Source organism: Fomitopsis serialis (genome assembly GCF_022376445.1).
Source record: "Fomitopsis serialis strain Sig1Antser10 chromosome Unknown B0H18scaffold_50, whole genome shotgun sequence".
NCBI classification, from domain to species: Eukaryota; Fungi; Basidiomycota; class Agaricomycetes; order Polyporales; family Fomitopsidaceae; genus Fomitopsis; species Fomitopsis serialis.
This window is the reverse complement of record NW_025955010.1, coordinates 39,630-59,102: the sequence shown is the minus strand read 5'-3', so window position 1 is coordinate 59,102 and position 19,473 is coordinate 39,630. Positions and strand designations below refer to the sequence as shown.

The window sequence follows — 19,473 nt, the reverse complement described above, 5'->3', positions numbered from 1 at the left end:
CACGGTCGGCGGGGAACAGCATGAGTAAATCATCGACTGAGACAATTTGTCGACTTACCACAAGATCAGCTCCGAACCGTCGTCGAGAAGCACTTCATGGAACCCTCAAATCTGTGTTCCATTGGGCAGGAGCGCGAAAGCCGAGAAGGCTCGAAGTAGGAGTTGCCACTGTCATGAGCGACGGTGATAAATCACCGAGTCAGTAGTGCTCCACCTTCAGCACATAGCCGCAACGGCGTATGAGGGACGTTGGAAACGGCATTCGCGAAGTATATCCTGTTCACAGCACGTACGTACTGACCTCTTGGTTCTCTACGAGCATTGTAGCGCCCGAGAATACGGTGAGCGGCGCCGTCACGATCACGAGATCCGTGTGACGGGTCCGCCCACAGCCAGAGGCTCGGGTCGTTGGTAGCCAGCACCTCCGAGTCCGCTTGGACATACACTGCCATTCAGCCGACCTATCTTTCCATTTGAGCAAAGGGCATACAGCTGTTCCGTGTGGCAAGAGCATCGGGTTCAAATGCACTTGCGGATGAGCAGATTATGTGACTATCTATTGCTATACACGCAAACAACATTCTTACACGTCCAAGTTTAAAGCAACCCCAGGCCAGTCAGAGCTATGAACGCGAACTCTCTAAAGGCCCCCTTCGCCTTTTCTCCTCTGCTTGATGTGAAACCCGGAGATGGAGAGCCTGACCCAGTGGACTGGAGTTGCTCGCTTGCAGTACCATCGTGTCTGGAGTCTTGGGGGCGTTCTGCGGCTTACTCCGAAGGCTCGACTAGCTCACTCAGCCTTGCACTTGGCTGTGAAGACGGGACATTCTATCTCTTCCATGAATCGGTGCCACCGCCGCAGGTATCTCGAAGGCGAAGTTCTATCGAGTCTTCAGCCAGCCGTCCTCCTCGCCTCTCCAATAGCTCAAGACCTACGAGTCCGCTTCGCTATGGAGGGCTCGGTGTCTCAAACTCTCGCTCTGGATCTCCGTCATCTGCAAGGTCAGCTCTGTCACCATTCCAGGTCAGCAGGACCCGCGCAGTGTCGTCCGTGACTACAGAACAAGCGGAGGCTCCGAAGAACTATGTCGACTTCGACGAGGAGACGGAGAGGATGAAGGGCATGCTGAAGGGGAAGGGCGTCAGGGAGAAGACACCAGGCGAGCTGCTCTCTCCGAACTCAGAGAGAGGGACCAGCTTGGAGAAAAGCGGCGAAGCACGAAGTCCGAGGCTGCGAGCACTCTCCCCGACTTCCTCAATCAAGTCCACCTCAGGCCCTCCTCCACCCTCTCCTATCATTACCCCTCTTGACACGCCTACGGCGTCAAGTACTCTCTCCCTCACGTGCCACGTATTCCCACCGAAGTACGGATACTTGCATGCAGTCAGGGCGATAAAACCTTACGACTCGGGACGATACCTCGTGTGTCTGCAAGAAGCAGGGTAAGCACGACTCGCGGACCGAGTGTCTCCCAGCTCACCCAGAGCGTGGGTAGGAACATCTCCATTCATGCAACATCTGATGGGTCCTGCATCGTCACTGCAGCTGTCGACAGCGAGCATCCGACCCCCATTGGCACCGATTTTCAGCTACATAGGCCCGCGCCCGCTCTGTGGCTCTGGAAGAGCCTTCGTCTTGGTATACTCGGCGAGGTGCGAAAGTTCGCTGAGAAGGATTCCTGGATGTAGTCTGAACATGTTGCGTACCTACAGTCCAATATAATTCTTGCCTGTGCCTCCAGCGACGAGTCGAGCGGGATCAACCAACTTGCGGACGGCCTAGACGATGAGCACGAAGAACATACGCGGCTTGTTGCATATGCGATACATCCGGGCCCACACAACGACGGCCGGGAGATGAACCTCGTGAAATTGGGCGATTGGTGTATCGACGGGACAGCCGAGGGCGTAGGGCTACACCAGAGACCTGATGGTGAGGCTCATGCACCGAAATCGTGAATGGCCTTTGACGCAGTCGAACAGGTTCCCTCACCGTGTTCAACGTTTCTTCCACGCGTTGTCTCACTTTACGATCCCTCGTAATTGCGGAGACCGTCGCGGCGTCCGAGACCGAAAAGAAGGACACTGGCTCGAGAACTGTGCTACCGCTGCCGAAAACGCTCAAGGATGTGCTGAAGGTCCTGTCAAGGGAGCGTGTAGAGGACACCGACAAGGAGGACGAGACACTCGTACGGTTGGGTGACGCTGTTGAACTCGGTCCTGTATCGTTGAACGGCATGCTCTCCGGTATGCGGTCCTTCTCTGACGGAGACAAAGTCCGCGTGGGGTGCTGGTCAGATTCTGAGCTAGTGGTATGCACTGTCCGCATTGAATGTAGTATACTACTCACTGCATTACAGGCATTCGGTTGGCATGGAGAAGTGTATGAGCCACTCTTTGCGCAGAACATCGAGGGCATCAGGGACATCGATTGGACGACTGCCGAAACGCCCACCATTTTGTTCTCGGTATATGTGCTTCCTCACTGATACGGCGTCGACTAACTGCTGAATAGGATCGAGTCGAATATCACAGCATTGTCACAGTGGATGCCAATAACGACATCATTGCAGACGCAGGTAAAGGAAAAAGCCAAGTCAAGCTGGTCTTCAGGTATGTACCCTCTCAATGCGACGGGATCATTGCTCACTACTGCTTCGTGCATGCAAGACTCGAACTGGTGCGCAGCGTGCCCCTGGCGCTCAATGACTTTTCCGCTATCACCTCGACGGGCGACGTGTTCGCCACTGACGTGAGGAAAGGAAAGCGTAGGCTCGAACGTGCATTCCCCGAGAGCGACATAGCTGCAGGGAACGCGAGTTCTCGCCAGGTATGGAAGGCACGGTGTGACTCAGTTGCTCTGTCGTCTGCGGTGCGGATAACTTGCACGCTACCCGTCGAGCTCAGCGTCAGCATCCTGGGATGCAGTGAGTCGCGACATCTTCTGCTTCTGTGTGCATGTCTAGTTGCTGATCATGTTTGGTTGTGTGCTGACAGGTGACGGACGACTACGTCGGTCTTCGTTCCTTGGCCTGTCACGCAAAGGAACCGATCGGTATACGCAAGTATCAAACGTGCCACTGCAAGGCGAGATCGTCAGCCTGCACCTCGTCGACAACGAGCGGACGAAAGAGAGACTGGTGATAGGAGGTGCTGATGATGGTTCAATGGCCATATGGGATCTGCAGTAGGTATGAACGCCAGGTTGGGACACCCTATGCTGACCAGTGCTCGTCACAGGTCTTTGTCGTTGCGCGCCCGGTGGACGATGTTCACCGAGCCTCTCGCTCAGGTCGTGCATCTCAAGGGCGACTCCATCGGAAGACTGCGCGGCTGTACCTTGTGTATTTCGCAGGATGGGACGATTGCGGTCATCGCCATCGATGGCTACCAGTTGTACGTGGTTTACATGTCCAGAGGCGGCGCACGTCTTCTGCTGTGTGCTCATGACCGACGTGCAGTATATTCTTGGTTCCCACATCCTCTGCGCCTCTGAAGCAGGTCCATGTCGGTGGTAACAACTTGATGCTCCTATACCGAGATGGTCGCGCCAGGCTGTGGGACTCGAAGACGCAGGAGTTCTGGAGGTCCATGAACGCCGACAGGACAGATGAGATGCTCAAACAAGGAGGGTGGACGAGCTGGTACGTTCCTCTTGTACGCTTTCGCAGCATGACTCACTGAATGAACGTGTCAACAAGGTCGGTCGGCGATGCAACACCGTCTTTCAGGAGTATAGTCTCTCCATTACATGCCTCCGTAGGGGTCGACTCGGGTTCGTCTTGGTCATGCAGCCCTACAGGATGCCTATTGAAGCTTCATATCCCTCCGCAGGATGCACCATACTGCTCGACGTAGAAGCTGCGATTCGGCAGAGTTCCCCGTCACTAGCCGAAGCAGCATCCACCGACAAGGCTTCGTACGCAGGCTTAGACCCGATACGAGCCGTCTTGTCTGCGCTGCTGACTTTTGGGCTCAACAAGGAGATAGATAGCATATGTCGAGACAAACTGCGCGTCGACCGATCGGGCGCCTCTGTGGGCCTCTATGCGTGAGTGATATCTTCATCACACGGGAGGTATGACTGATGGCGGTAGTCCAGGGATAATGCGCTGTGTTTGTACTCAGAGAAATGCTCTGTCTGGACTGTGTCCACCGAGGTGTCCGGATTGCTCGCTCTAGCACTCATTGCCATGCTGCAGACGCTACTGCGTCACGAAGGTACGCTAGCTCATGTCTATCTACCAATAATGTGTCACAATGAATATGCACAGAGCTTGTGCCAGATACGACCACAGTGATGACCTTCTACGCAGCTTCGTTACCAGAAGTACTCGGAGCCTCGTACAAGTCACCTAGTCTGCGTGTCCTAGCGAAGCATTGGTTGCAATCTACCGGTAAGTCGTATATCATAACTGCACTCTCCTTGTTCAATCGGAATGCAGTGAATGAGGTCAAGAGCGCCTCCAGACTCCTGATGGATGCCGGAATTGCTAGAATGTCAGACTTGGAGACTGCGGAGACAATCGAGTACTGGCAACCGTATCGTGGGTCACATTCTACGTCGGCGCCATCGACTCGATTGACATGGCACTTCGCTAGTCCCTTGTGTACAGGATGAGGCAAATAGAGACAACCTGCGGTGTGCAATGGCTTTGCATATATGTGGCTCGATAGCGATCGAGAAGTATGCACTTCTCTTCACGAGGTCAGTAGCCCGTCTATCGACCGGGCAAGCGAGGACCAACCCCCTACAGTGCCCTCACGGACATCGCCAAGTCGATCGACATTTACCTGCACGAAGAAGCTTCACCCTACCGTGCACTGGCTATCGACCTCTGCTCACGCGGCTTCCAAGTCTGGCAGCAGCACACGGATGCGGTTGAGATGCTCCGCGCGCTCTTCCTCCTTGCAACGAGTGCGAAGAAGGAAGCCATCTCGCCGCACAATGTCGGGTCGCAAGCACGCTCAGCTGTGCTCAATATCGCGTCGAGCAACACCCCGTTGTTCATAACTACGTTAACCATCGACATTCTGCACCCACGCAGTGTCCAGCATCGGAAATCGGTGATGCAGCTCGTCATCTTCATCATACGCAAGGTGAGTATCGCTGATCACTCTTGCGAGGCAGGGATCAGAGCTCATTTCCACACAGAAACCACTTGTACTGTATAGCAACCTACCTCGTCTAGTTGAAGCTGTGGTGAAGTCCCTAGATCCCAACTCTACTGCAAATCGAGATGCCATCCTAGACTTCGCAACAGAGATTCTCGGACAATTTGTTCGAACGTAAGTCGAATTGCTTCTTGTGCTCCTTGTACTTTTCACTCACATATATTCAGCTTCCCAACGGTTGACTTCCACATGGCCACTCAGAGGCTCGCGGTCGGGACGTCCGAGGGCGCAGTCGTGATGTACGACCTGAAGACCGCTACACGACTCTATGTCTTGGAGGGCCATAAGAAGCGCACAACAGCGTGTAGTTTCTCTCCTGACGGTAGACGGTTGGTGACCGTCTCCTTGGAAGAATCATCCGTATTGGTTTGGAAAGTGGGCGCAAGCTTCACGAGCTTCTTCACACCCGGGGCGCCACCGCGCCAGGGGCATGCTGGCTCCGAACCCTTCAAGACTCTGAGCTTCAATGTGGGGGGCGAAGGTGAGATTCGTATATCGTAGCAACGAAGATGCAAATTGACGGGGAGTCCAGCGCGCATGTCATTGGCCGCGACCCTGGAGAATGTCCGCTTTGAGTGGGCTGGCGACCGTAGCGTCAAACTAAAGATTCGCGAAAGTACATTGACGTTCAGTACCTGACAAAAAGACGGGTCGTATTGTCCTCAAGTCAAGCTCTGCTGCATAGATATTGGTGATAACAATGCGTTCACGCGTCAATCAGACTGTCGCAGGGGGCAATTACGGCAACATGCCACTTGCGCACCCACCGGCCCATCGCAAAGAGGCAGGCATCAAGAAATGGCGTGCTGCACCGTAGGTGTGCAGTAGAAACAATGACGCAGATCGCGCACAATGCCAGTGGTGAAGCTTTCTGTCAGAATCACTGGCAGCCTTCGAACTCGGCTCCCAGCCTGAGTAGCCATTCCAGCTTCAAACTCTTGTGTTTCATTACAGTACTACTTAAAATTACGTTCCTTTATTCCCGGATTCTACGCGTGCCAGTTCGACGCAAGTTCTCTTTAGTTCTCGCTCCACCTTGAGCCTGAGGCTCAGTGTGAGTGTCACTTGAGGACTTCGGTAGATCACGTGCACGGCGCGTCTGTGGCGCGGAACCTTAACCGTCGCAGTTGCCAACTCACTGGCAGCCGCTACGAGCTGCCTCCTCGTGGTCTCGTACCTCCTCGGAGTCCTCGACGTTGCCTAACATTTTGACGAGATTCTGGCTCACCATGTAAGTAATATGAGTTGCCATTGCGCAACGAGGGGCTGCTCACAAACTCGCGTAGCGCACATGACAACGGACCGTGAACCTGGTCCTGCGGCTGAAGACACCCTTGAGGGTGTCAATACGGACTCAGACCGCAAGCGGCATAAGACTATCAACGATCTACCTCCGGATGTCCTCTTGGTGATCTTTCGTGAGCTTCTCCTCGGTGTCCGGAGACGGAGGTTCTGGTCGTATCCTCTCGGTCGGGTGGGCTGGAATGACAGATACCTGGAACCTTGGCCGTCCTACGACAGCTCTATGCGAAAGCACCCGTTTCCAGAGTCGGTCGCCTCCGTCTGTCGCTACTGGCGAGAGGTCATGTCGACCGTGTCCTTCTTCTGGACACGCTTGGTCATCTGGGTAGGCAAGGAGCCCACACCACTCTCAACCATACGCGACTACCTTGCTTGGTCTCAGGATGGGCTCCTCGACATCTACATTCTAAGTAAGACTAATTCACCTGACGAGCGGGACCCTACGGAAAAGACGCAGGTGAAAGCTGTCATGGAGACGCTTGCTCCTCACATGAACCGTTGGAAGAATCTCTACGTCGAGCTTCTCCAATCCAGCTCACTCCCGCTCCCTCGCATCGATATCGTTGGCAGCGCGATCAAACTCGTCAAGCTCGAGCTACATTACGCCATCGACGACTCGGTCGCGAGCACGGAAGCAGCCTCGCCGGTGATCGGCGAGTTCCACACACCCGTGCTGGACGAGCTCAGCATGGGTGGTCTGCAATTTCGCGAGTCGTACGTGAAGCCATTCCCGCAATACGAGATGCCGCCCGAGCTCTGCTATGCCAGCATTGTAGGGTACGACGACTCGCACCATCCGCCGTTCCCGATGATCGACCTCCTCGCATGTCTCACAAGCTGCAAGAAGCTGCACCGAGTCGAGCTCGCAAACCTCCGGCTCGACTGCTCCTACACGGGGCCGCCCATCGTCCCGACCGTCAACGACTGGGACGCAGACGTGGACTTCGTGGACATGCCCGGCGACATCATCGCGGAGTACAACCGGCTGCTCGACTACCCCTACGTCGACTCGGTGTCGTACACGCGATGCACGATGGAGACCCCGGCGCCGCTCGGCGAGTCGTACAACCTCACCATGGACGGGATCGCGAGCCCGACGGCGCTGCTCAGCTTCCTCGTGGCGGTGCGGGGCCACTATTCGTGCAGCGTGGCGTCGTTCACGAATTGCGACGGGCTGCGCTCCGACATTCTGCTCATGCTCGCGATGCCGCCGCCACACGCGAACGTCTGGCTGTGCCCGCACCTGAGGAGTCTCAGCATCGAAGGATGCACGCATTTTAGCAGCTCGGACTTGCGGGTGTTCCTTCAGTGGCGACGCAGCGTGCACGCGGCGTCGGGATTCGTGGAGGACGGGCACCCGGCATTCATGGTAGCTTCGATCACGGAACTCGACGTAGAGGATTGCTGCGAACTTGCGCCGGAGGACAAGCAGTGGTTCGATGAGAATCTTGAAAGTGTCCGCTGGGATGACTGGACAGGAGGGACGGGCTATACGTTCTAGAGGTCGTGGTGCTTGAGCACTGTCGAGCATGATCGCTAATATGCTAAAGTAAGTTGCTTGTAGATAGACGTTTTCATGTGAGTGCCCAACGGCGTGGCTGTGACTCCGCTCAGACTGATATCAGAACTAAATGATCCTATCTTCAGGTCTTAGCGGGTGGATGCAGTCATGGTCTTTCAGACACGTCCGATGTACACGCCAAACCAACCCACCTTTGAAGAGGACGACGTGTCATGATTCAGATCTCGCCCCGAGTTGGTACACGTCCTTCCAATCACCTCCCGCCCGTCGTTGGGAACCACCTCCATCATAGCAACGACTTGGACGTACTGGGCCAACATCACTTGCGGATCTCAGGAAGCAGGCTACGCTCGTACATATTGGTGAGTCGTGCGACGTGCATCAAGTCATTGAGCTATACGTCAAGCCGTGAAGACGATCAGAGCGCTCGCAGAGCCGCTTCGGAGTGGACTGGTGTGGAGGAGACATACACAGGAGACGGGTGAGGAGGAGCGCTGTGTGAAGAACTCGGACGTGCCCGTTGGCTCGGTAACCTTAGGATTCCACGCAAGCCGGTTTGTCCGCTGTGTTCAGCGGTCAGGTTGCGCTCAGGTAATCAGCAGGACGCTCAAAACGGCAGTCATTGCCATATCACGTCGTGCCGTTGCATGCGGCGAGCCTGGCTCGGGCCAGTGACTTTGCTGTTTGCAGTAAGACATACCGTATGCGGCCTTGCGACTCCAGACTTGCAGGAAGAGGCACCGGTCGTTTGGAGTTAGGATGACTCCGTTTCGGCGTTTCGGTGTTTATGCTGCCCAGATCGGAACAGCTGCGGCGCGGCAGGACTTGGGACATATATAAAGGCGATGTTCAGTGCGTTGACGAACGTCACAAGCACTAAACCTGAACAGCGACACCGACCAGTCAAAGGTGCATCTCATTCCAAAGCAATGAGCAACAACGTAGACACCCCTGTCCTCATCGTATGTGACGTGCTTTCCCAGACATCTGCTGGATCTCCTGATAACTGTCTTCAGGTTGGTGCAGGTCCTGCCGGCCTTGTACTTGCCCTCGCCCTCGTGCAGAATGGTGTGAAGGTGCGCGTCATCGACAAGGAGGCATTCTACCGCCCTGGCCAACGCGGCGCCGGCATACAAGTCAGTTACCCTCAGTTGTCATACGGTGATTTCGACTGATTCTGACTCGCCTAGCCTCGGACGCTCGAAATCTTCAACTACCTCGGTGTTCTAGACGACATCGTCGCCAAGGGCATTGACGCGCCGAAGCTGCGTCGCGTGTACAAGCTGCCGGGTGGGGTCGAGCCCTTGAAGACGGTTAACATGCTGCAGTACGACGAACCGACCCCCTCGACGCCGATCGTGCGTTAGACCTATTAGCTCTGATTGTGATTGTACAGATCGCTCACCGTTCAGCCACCCTGAGAAAGGCCAACGGTGTGCACATTGGCCAGGAGAACAGTGAGGCGATTCTGCGGGCGCATCTCGCGAAGTATGGCTGCTCGGTCGAACTGGGGATGGAGTTGCGCGACCTTGAGCACACCCGGACCATGTCGTCGCCCATATCGCCAAGATAGCGGTGGCAACGAAAAGATGGAAACCGTAACTTGTCACTTCCTCGTTGGGACGGATGGCGGAAAAGGTCAGCATCTTGACCCTTACACGAATTCTCAGAGACGCCGACGCTGCATATCAGGAGCCACTCGAAAGCTACTGGGCCTGACTTTTCAGGGGGAAACGCGCAGCCAGCACACCTTAGCCAGCGAGATCGAGATTCTTGGTCTGGACCGTAACGCGAGTACCAATTGCATCTGTTCAACAGCATTCACTGACACTGCGCGTCTAGTATTGGCACCAATGGGGCATATGACGACCGTATAGTGCGTTTTCCGAGATTGTCACGATGATCCATGAAGACTAACATGATTCGCAGCTGCATGTGCGTCCGACCGAAACCCCCCACTGCTTCTATGTTGCGCTCGGCGGCCAGATCGATCACAAGAAGCTCGAATCTGACAGGGAGGAGTTCATAAAAGCCATCTATGCCGCCACAGACCGGCACGACTTGCAATTCGGAGAGCTCAGGTGGATCTCGGAATGGCGGTAAGTAATTGCGTAATAGGGAGTATGCGTATCGCTGACGTTGCTTGCGACAGCCCAAACATCCGTATGGTGAACAAGTTTCGCGAAGGTCGAGGCTTCGTCGCCGGAGGTGGGTCCCTTGTCATGAATGTCCTTATATTCAATTTGGCTTACGTTATCTGAAGACGCAGCCCATGTCCACAGCCCGACGGGGGCCAGGGATTAAACTCTAGTGTGCAAGACTCGGTAAGTGACCAACCAAATTGGTTACATCGAACCTTACATTCACTATCATACGAAAGTTCAACCTCGCCTGGAAGCTTGCGCTCGTCGAGAAGGACCTGGCCTCACCCGATCTACTTGACACCTACACCGAGGAGCGCCTCCCGGTGATCGCCGCCATGCTGCAAGCGAGCACTACGCTCCTGAACGCGCTCCAAACCTCCAAGTCCGGCGGCACCGACAACGCTGCGTGGACGCGCGAGGGCCTGCTGAAGATGCTCGGCATTAACTACCGCTGGAGCTCCATCGTCGTCGATGAGCGCACCGAGAAGCCCAAGGAGCCTACCGATGTCTACGGCGGTGAGACGAGCGGTGACCTGCGCGCGGGCGATCGTGCCCCGGATGCCCCGGGCCTTGTCCCCGTCTTGGGAGACCAGCAGCACACGCTGTCGCTCTTCCACATCTTCCGTCCGGTGCACCACACTGTGCTTCTCTTCGCCTCCGACGCCAGTGCTGCGCAGCCCACCCTTGAGGCATTGAAGCGATACCCGCTAGCAGCCTGAAGATCGTCGTGGTATATCCCAGGGGCACTAAGAACGCTACTCCGGTCATCGACGCGGATTTCACCGTCGTGGACAAGGAAGGCCATGCGTACTCTACGTACGGGGCGTCTCCTGCGTGCCCCGCGACGGTCATCATCCGGCCTGATACTGTGGTCGGCGCAATTGTGTTTGGCGTCGACGGCTTGAAGAAGTATTTGAACGCGGTGTTCTCTGCTGTCTAGAACGGTCTCATAAACCGCCCGCCGAAGCACATCTCGGGATTTGTCAATTTGATCTCCCCAGAAAACGGTCGAAAGCATGTAAGTATGTGTAAGGCGTCGTTTGTATATGCAGTGTAGAAGGCACGGAGAGCAGTAGCGACAGACAGAGGCGATCGACTCTGGAAACGGGTCCTTCCGCATAGAGTTAGGTGTCTGTCACTCCAGCCCACCCGACCGACCAGAACCTCCGTCTCCGGACACCGAGGAGCAGCTCACGAAAGACCACCAAGAGGACATCCGGGGGTAGGTCGTTGATGGTCTTATGCGGCTTGCAGTCGTGGTCCGTAGTCGCACCCGCAAGGGTGTCTTCAGCCGCAGGATTAGGCTCACGATCCGTTGACATGTGCGCTACGCGAGTAAGTAAGTACTTTCTCAGATGCGGGATGAGTCTGAACCCTGACGTAGCAAACGTACGAGGCAGCGAAGGACCACGACGGAGCAGACGTCTGGCTAAATGTTGCATGCCGTCCAAGCGATGATAAAGATCGCAGATAGGAAGACGAGTCCTCCAGAGAGCTGCTCTAGCCGCAGCAGGGTGGAACATGGGGGACACCGAAGGACGTTCAGAGGAGGGATGAGACGCGACGTGCCACCGTGTGACAGACGCGCCTGTAGCGCGTCGTGCCAGCCGAGCTCTTCCGCCTGTGGCATGTTGAACTCGTCAGTTGGTCCATGAAGACCTCTTGACGGAGGGGAGGGTTAATTCCACTCGTAAGTCGTCAATCGCGTCGACGACATACCGGTACGTAACAACGTCGTCAATAGCGATGCTGCGACGGAGCCCAGCCTCGCATACGGATCTCACTCAATTCACGTAAATGGCAGTTACTATGTGGTGCTACATGGGTGCTTGTTAATACAATTCACATGCATTGAGAACTTCGACATAAGTACTACTAGTACCAGTAGTAGCACACTCTACGACTTCTGTCGCAGTTGGTGACTCGCGGTTAGATCACAAAGATAGTCACTGCAGTAATCTGGACCACATAGGTTGCTCTACATACATTCTACGCTCGGTACTCTCACACCAATCCGGGCGGAGCGGACAGACATCCACGTTCACTGGGACTGGGTAGGCTACGGTAGCCGGGAGGTGTTCAACGAACAACGGGATGGGATCGCCTCGTTCGTACGACTGCACCACGATATTGATCCGGAAGTTGAGCGCGAGGGACGGGTATTTCTTGTGCAATGAGACAAGGGCGGCGTCAAGGTGCTGCCAAGGAAGATGGTCGCAAGAAGGTCGCGTGCTCAGCAGCGTAAAAGACAGTTGCAGACGGCGCAGGTAAGGGGCATCGAGCGCGATCAGAAACTCTGGCAAGGTTGTGTACTGGTCGATGAATGTCACGTCGAGTGCGTCACAACAACGCAGGTCGAGGACAAGGCTGGCCAGCTTGCGGTGTCTCGATATGTCTAGGTCCCGCAGCCAAGCTACAAAAACTAGTGTCAGAGCGACACGAGGAGACAGATTTGATCAAGCAGCAGACTTACCGTCAGACTCGAACTTGATGTTGCATGACTCCAAGGAGTCGACTGAGACACGTACCGCCTCTAGCAGAGCAGTCGCGCCAGCGAGCACATACGGACCCACATGGTCGTCGATGTCCCACTCGATACGCCGGAGATGCGTCTCGAAAGGAGGCTTCAACAGTCTGTCCACGAATTCGAACAGCACCAGTATGCCATCATCCGTGTTGATTTCTACAGACAAATCCTCGATACGAAGGCGACGTGCATTGTCAGCAAGCCTCTCCGGGACGTTGCTCAAACGCACGTTCGCCAGTCGGACACTGGACAGGAAGGAAAGGCGGCGAGCAGATGAAGTAGATCATTGGCCGACTTGAAGAAACCTTCGATAGTCGTAGGGTTTTAAGAGTCGGCGCTGGAAATAGCACAGCAACCGCGTCGCTGAGGGAATGCGTCGCGATACGTGAATAATCCACGATGAACGTCGGGCGAGAGTACCAGTCGTCGTCGATAGATAGTGTTTCGATGTTCACGAGGAGGCGGATGATACGTTGCAATCTGGGAGTAGGTATGCCGTTGGCAGCGAAGCCAAGGCCCACCAAGCTGAGCTCACGAACATGAATGCGATTCCGGCGGTCGATGCTTTCAAAATCGCTAAGAATGAAGTGGGGCCGCGATGCCCCGAGTCGAGGCGGACCTTGCGGAAAAGGTGGGTTGTGCGAAGAAAGCCCATCCACGGCAAGTCAAGCAACACATCCGTAGGCTTCGCTCGTCCTGGAGGTGTTCGAGTATCTGTTCGTGCAATTCAACCGGTAGCTCGGGAAGCATGCAGTGCTATGCATAGGCAGGTGAGATCAGGAGGTATGTACACCTGTAAAAACGCGGCATGGACCTACACGGACGTAGGAAACGGTGGCTTGTGTACACAGCGTTTCGACTCACAGTGAGCGGTGAGGCCGATGAGGAAACGCCTGCGAGTTGCTGAACGCGAGGACTAAATGAAATCTCTTCCTCCTCCTCCTCCTCCCGATCGGAGCAAAGCACATGATGAGATCGGGACAAAAGATCTGAGCAGTTCTCCGAGTCCGAGAGATCGGGCACGCTGCATCTATGTACTTACTAATAATGGATAGACTAATATTGTATAATACTTATATATTATATAATTCGCTGAGGACCTATCCCGCCAACGCTACTTACTGATTCACAGAGCTCTAGAGCTATCCTCGAAACTCGATGTACTTAGCGCTCCGCAATGCACTGGCACTTCAATCAAATGCTAGCATACAGCATTCTGCTTTCAATCATCACACAAGCCGATCTCGCGAGGCCTCACCATATATATTGTCACGCTCACGACCGCCAAGCATCACCGATAGCGTGCTGGCCTACATACGCCACGGAGGCCCACTAGCATGCAAGAACGCTGAGGTAAGCACACGTAGGACCGTAAGTACGATGACAACGGCTTACCTACGTCCGCGGTGACCTGGCAGTAGACGCGATCCTCGCACACCTCGGAATGCGACTGGGGGACAAGAAGCGACAAGGCTCAAGTCCGATTGTAACAGTGAGTCTCTAGTCTCGGGAGGACTCAGGAATCTCTCACGCGCGCTGGCCGCATAGGCATCGGTCCCGTGCCAATGGCCCATCCAGGATTTCGCCATACCACTTCTCCGGCGTGCTTCCGCTGGGAGAGCGCACACCCCAAGGCGGCCGGCCGCGGCAACGTCCAGACTCCATACATACGGTTTGCGTTACGAAGATCCCGAGGGTCTGCTTCTATAATACATGTTTCAGGACGCCCGGAGCTGATGTGCGGCTGCCGCCTTGACCGTCATGTTCACTGTGCCCGTCCTCGTCGCGCAGCTCGTCTCTTCCGCTCTCCACTTCACTCTGTCGCCTAGCAGGTCTCTCTTCGAGCCGCAGGCGCCGCTGCAGCACTATGGGCACGACGGGTTTCTCGCCCCGCCGACGGAGGCGACGAAGTCTATTGCTATCGTAGGAGGCGGCAGCGGCGGGCTCGCCGCGCTCAAGACGATCCTGGACGTCGCGAATGACATTCACGAGAACTGGGAGGTCGTGCTCTTTGAACAACATAGAGGTCTGGGTGGGGTATGGCTCCCTGACCCTCCAGGACTTGAGACTGAATTCCCGGAGCTTCCTGAGTCGCCAACCTACCCCCTGCTGCACACAAATACACCACATCCTACCATGACCTATCCCCATGTCCCATTTCCACCGGGTACCGAGCTGTACCCGGGGTGGGACGCGGTGCGCCAGTATCATGCAGATTTCGCGACCCAGTTCGACTTGTGGCCGCATATTAGCCTCAATCACACTGTCGTCTCTGCCCAGTGGCACGGGCATGACGACTTCGGCGACTGGCACGTCGAAGTGCACTCTCCTCCGGTAGACGGAGACACTGAAGATGTGGTGCTGAAGCGCACGTTTGACCACCTCGTCGTCGCTAACGGCCACAACCACTATCCGCACATTCCGGAATGGAACGGGACCGACGACTGGCTCGCGTATCCGCGCCCTGGTTGCCCAAGCGACAGCTCTTGCATTCCATCTACTACCGGGACCCCGAGAGCTACAGGGGCCAGACCGTAGTTATCGTCGGCACGAGTGCAAGCGGGCGGGATATCGCTCTCCAAGTATGCACTTGACAACTGTGAGTGACAGCCATCGTACGAGTCGAAGTGAAGCGCTCACAACGCTCGGCAGGCGTACCAGGTCGTCAGAGGAACGCGACCACTACTCCAGGAGCAAACGTGATCGAGAAGCCGGAGATCGCGTACTTCACGCCGGACGCCATCGTCTTCGTGGACGGCTCGGTCGTCGAGGGCGTCGACACCGTCTTCCTCGCGACCGGGTACGAGTTCCGCGTGCCCTTCCTCAGCGCGCCGCACGCATCCACGCTAGTCACCGACCGCGACTCGCAAGAAACCTCGTCCACCGCGCAACAGCTCACGACGAACCTGCGGTACATCTACCCGCTCTACCAGCACGTCTTCAGCCTCGCGCCCGCCGTGCCGCCCACCGCGCTCGCGTTCCTCGGGCTGCCCGTGCTCATCGCGAACTGCCCCTCGGACTACGCGCAGGGCATGTACATCGCGCACGCGCTCGCGAACGCGTCGCTCCTCCCGCCGCGCGAGCAGATGCTCCAGGAGCTCCTCGACAGGGAGGAGGCGCTCCGCGAGAAGGGCTTCGACCCCTACTTCGTCGGGCACCGCCTGCAGAACGACAACGAGGCGCAGACGTACCAGGACAACCTCGTCGCGTACCTCAAGAAGCACGGCGCGGTCCCGGACGACGGCAAGCCGTACGTCGAGCCGTGGAGGCGGATGGGCCGTGAGCAGAACTTCTTGATCAACCGGGGCTGGAAGCGGATACAGGAGCAGGGCGAGGAGGCTCGGTGGCTGCGGGGTGTGCGTACGGAGAGTCAGTGGGCTGCTCTGCTGGACAAGATCGCCGAGTGGCAGAGCAGGTGGGAGAAGGAGCACGGTATTACGGAGAAGGTAGTTACATTGCAGGATTACGAGTGGTAGACGGTATGCGTCATTAGGGTCCTGTGCGTAGTATCTAGTGAGCGGTTGCGGTGCACGGTGGTTCCTGCTTGGTCCTCGAAGTGTACTAATGGTAGGATGGTAAGGTTTGCTTCTCTGGTCGGGTATGGAGAGCGGGTATCTCTTAAGTGTCGATTCTTGAAGCTCGAGAGCGTAAACGACGTCCCATCGCGAGTGACGAGGGGTGCAGACCTGACACGATATGAGGACCATCTACCCGTCCATAGTGCGAGAGACTTACTGAACGGCATTCACTCCCGCGGGGTGGCCAAGAGCGTACGCTCGAGGGCGTCCACGGCGTATCCCGGCACCATCTCAACGATGGGCCTGCCCTGCTCCGGACGCGAAACGACGCGGGCCCATTTGTATCGGAAGACGTCCCACTGAGATTGTCTCTCATGCTGCTGTTTGTCGATGTTACGCAGGGCCTGGACGAGCGGCTGTATGCCGATGTAGTGAAGGGTCGGGACGTACCGTGCGGCGGCGGCAGCATGCCGCAGCAACGACGCGTCGTCGACCGGTATGGTGAACGCCAGATCGAATGAGATGGCACGGAGTTGAAGTGGTGTAACGCAGGGGCAGAACATGTCCTGATATCGGTGGCACTGGTCAGTGCCCGATGCAGTAGGACCTGGTGGGCACGCACTATGACACACCGCATATGGTCGGGGCACGACACGCGCGCAGCGGGCACGCACTGCAGTTGCAAAACTCGGAGTGAGGGCACAGAGGCGGCGGCTACCCACTCAACCAGTTTTACCTGGGCATGGCAGCTGAGGACTACGGGCGAAGACTGTCGTAAGAACTCTTGGGTATCGTCAGCGTACTGATGGTCAGGCAAGGAATGCGTAGTTGTGCTTGGCAGTGCGGAGTAGTGGAGATGGCGGATGGGTCGGCGGACGGGGAGAGGTGAAGAGATGGAGACGAAGTCGAGATTGCGCCAATGCTCCGCAGCCTCGGGGACGGATGGAGAAGGGCCGCAGCCGTAGCTGGGATCAAACACCTTGAGGCGGCGCACATTGGGAAAGGCGCGAGCGAAGTGGGCCCAATTGTCCATGAAGAACGGCTCGCGGTTCTCCAGGTCTAGGTTCGCCACAGCAGGCCAGACCGTATTCGGTGCGAGTGCCAGAATGACTTCCGGATGGCGGTGCAGTCTGAGCGTCGTCAACGACGTGGCAAAGTTTCCCAAGAACCGATCGTCGCCTCTGTTGAGACCAGCATCCCATTGAAGGATATAACATTCGACTTTTCGGGGCCGGCTCTTCATGCGCGAGAACACCCCGATAGTAGCATCGCAGGTCATCGGAAAGTGTATGTCATCGAGATGTGCGAGCTCTGCAACTGCATCTCCTAGTTCGGGGACCTCGGAGAAGACCCCATCTGCGTCGAAGATGGAGAGCTGCCGCAGGTGAGTGCTGAGTCGGATGACCAGGGCTAGCTGCGATGCAGCAGAATAGTCCGTGATGTGTTTGTCCTCGTGGACGTCCGAGCCGCTTGGTCTGAATTTGAAAGCGTCTTTTGTAAGATTCAGAGATGTGAGGAGGGGCATGCGATGTGGAACGTCCGCGAGCATAAAGGCGCAGAATGCAGCCAGCTGCTCTTCATCGCCGCCCTGGACAACTGGGAGTTCCCACTGGTCTATCACCACGTCCGACAGCACATATGGTAAGAAGAGTGTTTGTGCTGCACGACACGTCACTGATAGATGCAGCACGTCGAATCGCGAATCGAAGTGCGACAAAACCATGCCTAGGATGTCATCGTTGAGCGACAGTAGGCTGCGTCGGCGAACTTGGTACTGGGAGCTATCTGAAGCACAATGATTATCGCAATTCGTCCCACTTGAGAATGGACTCACTCTATGTCATGCCCCCGCCCAGAAGTGACCATCAGCAGCAGATTAGTGTCCGAGAAGTCGTGACATGTCCAAGGGACATACGAAAATCTCGGGAGCGATGGTCTTGAAGCCGTCGACAGACCGGCGTAGCCAAATTGAAGCCCTCGTCGACATTCCTGGATGCGCACAGTTTAACTTGTAAACTTGTAAGGAGGGTCAGCAGTGGGGTTTAGCCAAGTCTACCGTTGCGAGGCTGGACCATTCGCGCAACGCCGTGCTCGCGCCACATCAAGTCGTGTCGCGCACCTTGTGCGACTTCATGTAGCTCGCTCAATACTCACTCTAAGTACCTTGTAACATCCTGTAACATCGCCTCTGGACTCTACGCGTCAGGCAGAACAAAATCAAAGCGCTAGTAGTAGGAAGGCAGGAAAATGTGCGAAGCTTGCCAGCGGGAGGGGTTAAGCGCGGGCCGCAGCTCTTCCTGAACGCCGTGGCATGATGAGAAAGGCTGTATCAACCTTGCAGTTTACGGTCAGTAGTCCAGTCATTTGCGACTGTATACCCTCCTTTTGCTAACACATTGCATCCTTCTGCTCTCCAACTATTTGTTCTAGAACCATACATTCTTTACTGGCAAAATACAGTGACGATGATGTTGGCTACCGACGAAAGAGGCATGTTCGTTTCCATTGTGCTCTCGAACGCACACATTTTATCCACGTATATTTGCACGTTGACATAACTCACAAACAGATCATGTCAAAATCAAGCAAATATCGCCGGACGAGACGGTCCCGCTTCGCCACACAGTACTGTGGCCCAGCCATCCCGTGTCGCACGTCCTACTCCCTGAGGACAACCAGGGTTCTCACTATGGAGCTTCCCTCCCGCACGGCGACCATCCAATCGCCGTCATTTCTGTCTTCAAAGAACCGCTGCCTTGCGATGTGACACAGGAAGCCAAACTACTCGACTCGGAACGGCCCGCGGTCGCAGCACGCTTCCGCAAATTTGCCTGCGAGCCGTCTCATCAAGGACGCGGCATCGGCACAAGGTTACTGAAGCACGTCTTCGAGGTAGCTGCTAGCGACCTTGGGTGCGATGTCATTTGGTGCGATGCGCGGCTTGCCACGGCGGAGTGGTACGAGCGGAGAGGGATGTCCCGCTTCGGAGAGATCTTCCACAAGGGAGACATACCTTACGTCCGTATGAAAGCGTCTCTGAACCACTAAAAGAACACTTGATGGTACGATGAATATTTGCACCGATGTCATTTGCTGGCTGACCTCTATAGCGCTCACAGTACTGTATGGCAAACTAGAGCGCGGACAACCAGTTGTTATACTGTTGGCCCCCTTCATGACAGCCTGAATAGTTCTCCAGACTGTCTCCCATTTATGCAGAGGTCCGTATTGCCTATGCTGTACGACAAGATTGCGTACTCAAGTTTTCTGAAAGGTTGCCGTGCG

General features: G+C 55.9%; 7 protein-coding genes across 7 annotated transcripts; 5 read left to right on the top strand and 2 right to left on the bottom strand.

The window, feature by feature from the left end:
• The first annotated feature begins 416 nt into the window (after positions 1-416).
• B0H18DRAFT_910011 (WD40 repeat-like protein) lies at positions 417-6,160 on the top strand. The gene is made up of 21 exons (XM_048041540.1): positions 417-548; positions 597-1,443; positions 1,497-1,653; positions 1,714-1,933; positions 1,984-2,312; positions 2,361-2,468; positions 2,516-2,613; positions 2,671-2,927; positions 2,998-3,187; positions 3,241-3,396; positions 3,462-3,644; positions 3,702-3,775; positions 3,835-4,051; positions 4,103-4,221; positions 4,275-4,397; positions 4,446-4,547; positions 4,603-4,708; positions 4,758-5,100; positions 5,156-5,289; positions 5,343-5,656; positions 5,708-6,160. The coding sequence occupies exons 2-21, from the start codon at positions 626-628 to the stop codon at positions 5,812-5,814; spliced, it is 4,155 nt and encodes a 1,384-aa protein (XP_047891638.1). The 5' UTR covers positions 417-548; positions 597-625; the 3' UTR covers positions 5,815-6,160.
• Positions 6,161-6,322: 162 nt separating this feature from the next.
• B0H18DRAFT_497192 (uncharacterized protein) lies at positions 6,323-8,017 on the top strand. Its single transcript, XM_048038314.1, has 2 exons — positions 6,323-6,406; positions 6,462-8,017. Exon 2 carries the CDS (start codon positions 6,467-6,469, stop codon positions 7,976-7,978), a length of 1,512 nt encoding a protein of 503 aa, XP_047891637.1. The 5' UTR covers positions 6,323-6,406; positions 6,462-6,466; the 3' UTR covers positions 7,979-8,017.
• A 911-nt stretch (positions 8,018-8,928) lies between these two features.
• Positions 8,929-11,083, top strand: B0H18DRAFT_1120636 (uncharacterized protein; the record flags this gene model as incomplete). Its single annotated transcript, XM_048034176.1, has 10 exons — positions 8,929-8,961; positions 9,016-9,135; positions 9,190-9,357; positions 9,396-9,487; positions 9,842-9,875; positions 9,929-10,098; positions 10,152-10,218; positions 10,282-10,323; positions 10,380-10,809; positions 10,842-11,083. 10 exons carry the CDS (start codon positions 8,929-8,931, stop codon positions 11,081-11,083), a joined length of 1,398 nt encoding a protein of 465 aa, XP_047891636.1.
• A 1,816-nt stretch (positions 11,084-12,899) lies between these two features.
• B0H18DRAFT_1212370 (uncharacterized protein) lies at positions 12,900-13,665 on the bottom strand (the record flags this gene model as incomplete). The annotated part of the gene is made up of 3 exons (XM_048036469.1): positions 13,489-13,665; positions 13,290-13,421; positions 12,900-13,234 (listed from the first exon to the last, which is right to left on the bottom strand). Coding segments are annotated over exons 2-3 (465 nt in total), but the record flags the coding sequence as incomplete, so codon positions are not given.
• A 766-nt stretch (positions 13,666-14,431) lies between these two features.
• On the top strand, positions 14,432-16,146 carry B0H18DRAFT_956024 (FAD/NAD(P)-binding domain-containing protein; the record flags this gene model as incomplete). Its single annotated transcript, XM_048042425.1, has 2 exons — positions 14,432-15,137; positions 15,323-16,146. 2 exons carry the CDS (start codon positions 14,432-14,434, stop codon positions 16,144-16,146), a joined length of 1,530 nt encoding a protein of 509 aa, XP_047891634.1.
• A 110-nt stretch (positions 16,147-16,256) lies between these two features.
• On the bottom strand, positions 16,257-18,022 carry B0H18DRAFT_497100 (uncharacterized protein). Its single transcript, XM_048038313.1, has 3 exons — positions 16,811-18,022; positions 16,406-16,754; positions 16,257-16,356 (listed from the first exon to the last, which is right to left on the bottom strand). Exons 1-2 carry the CDS (start codon positions 17,909-17,911, stop codon positions 16,416-16,418), a joined length of 1,440 nt encoding a protein of 479 aa, XP_047891633.1. The 5' UTR covers positions 17,912-18,022; the 3' UTR covers positions 16,257-16,356; positions 16,406-16,415.
• A 64-nt stretch (positions 18,023-18,086) lies between these two features.
• B0H18DRAFT_1085759 (uncharacterized protein) lies at positions 18,087-19,236 on the top strand (the record flags this gene model as incomplete). Its single annotated transcript, XM_048031959.1, has 2 exons — positions 18,087-18,147; positions 18,758-19,236. 2 exons carry the CDS (start codon positions 18,087-18,089, stop codon positions 19,234-19,236), a joined length of 540 nt encoding a protein of 179 aa, XP_047891632.1.
• Between the last annotated feature and the right edge of the window lie 237 nt (positions 19,237-19,473).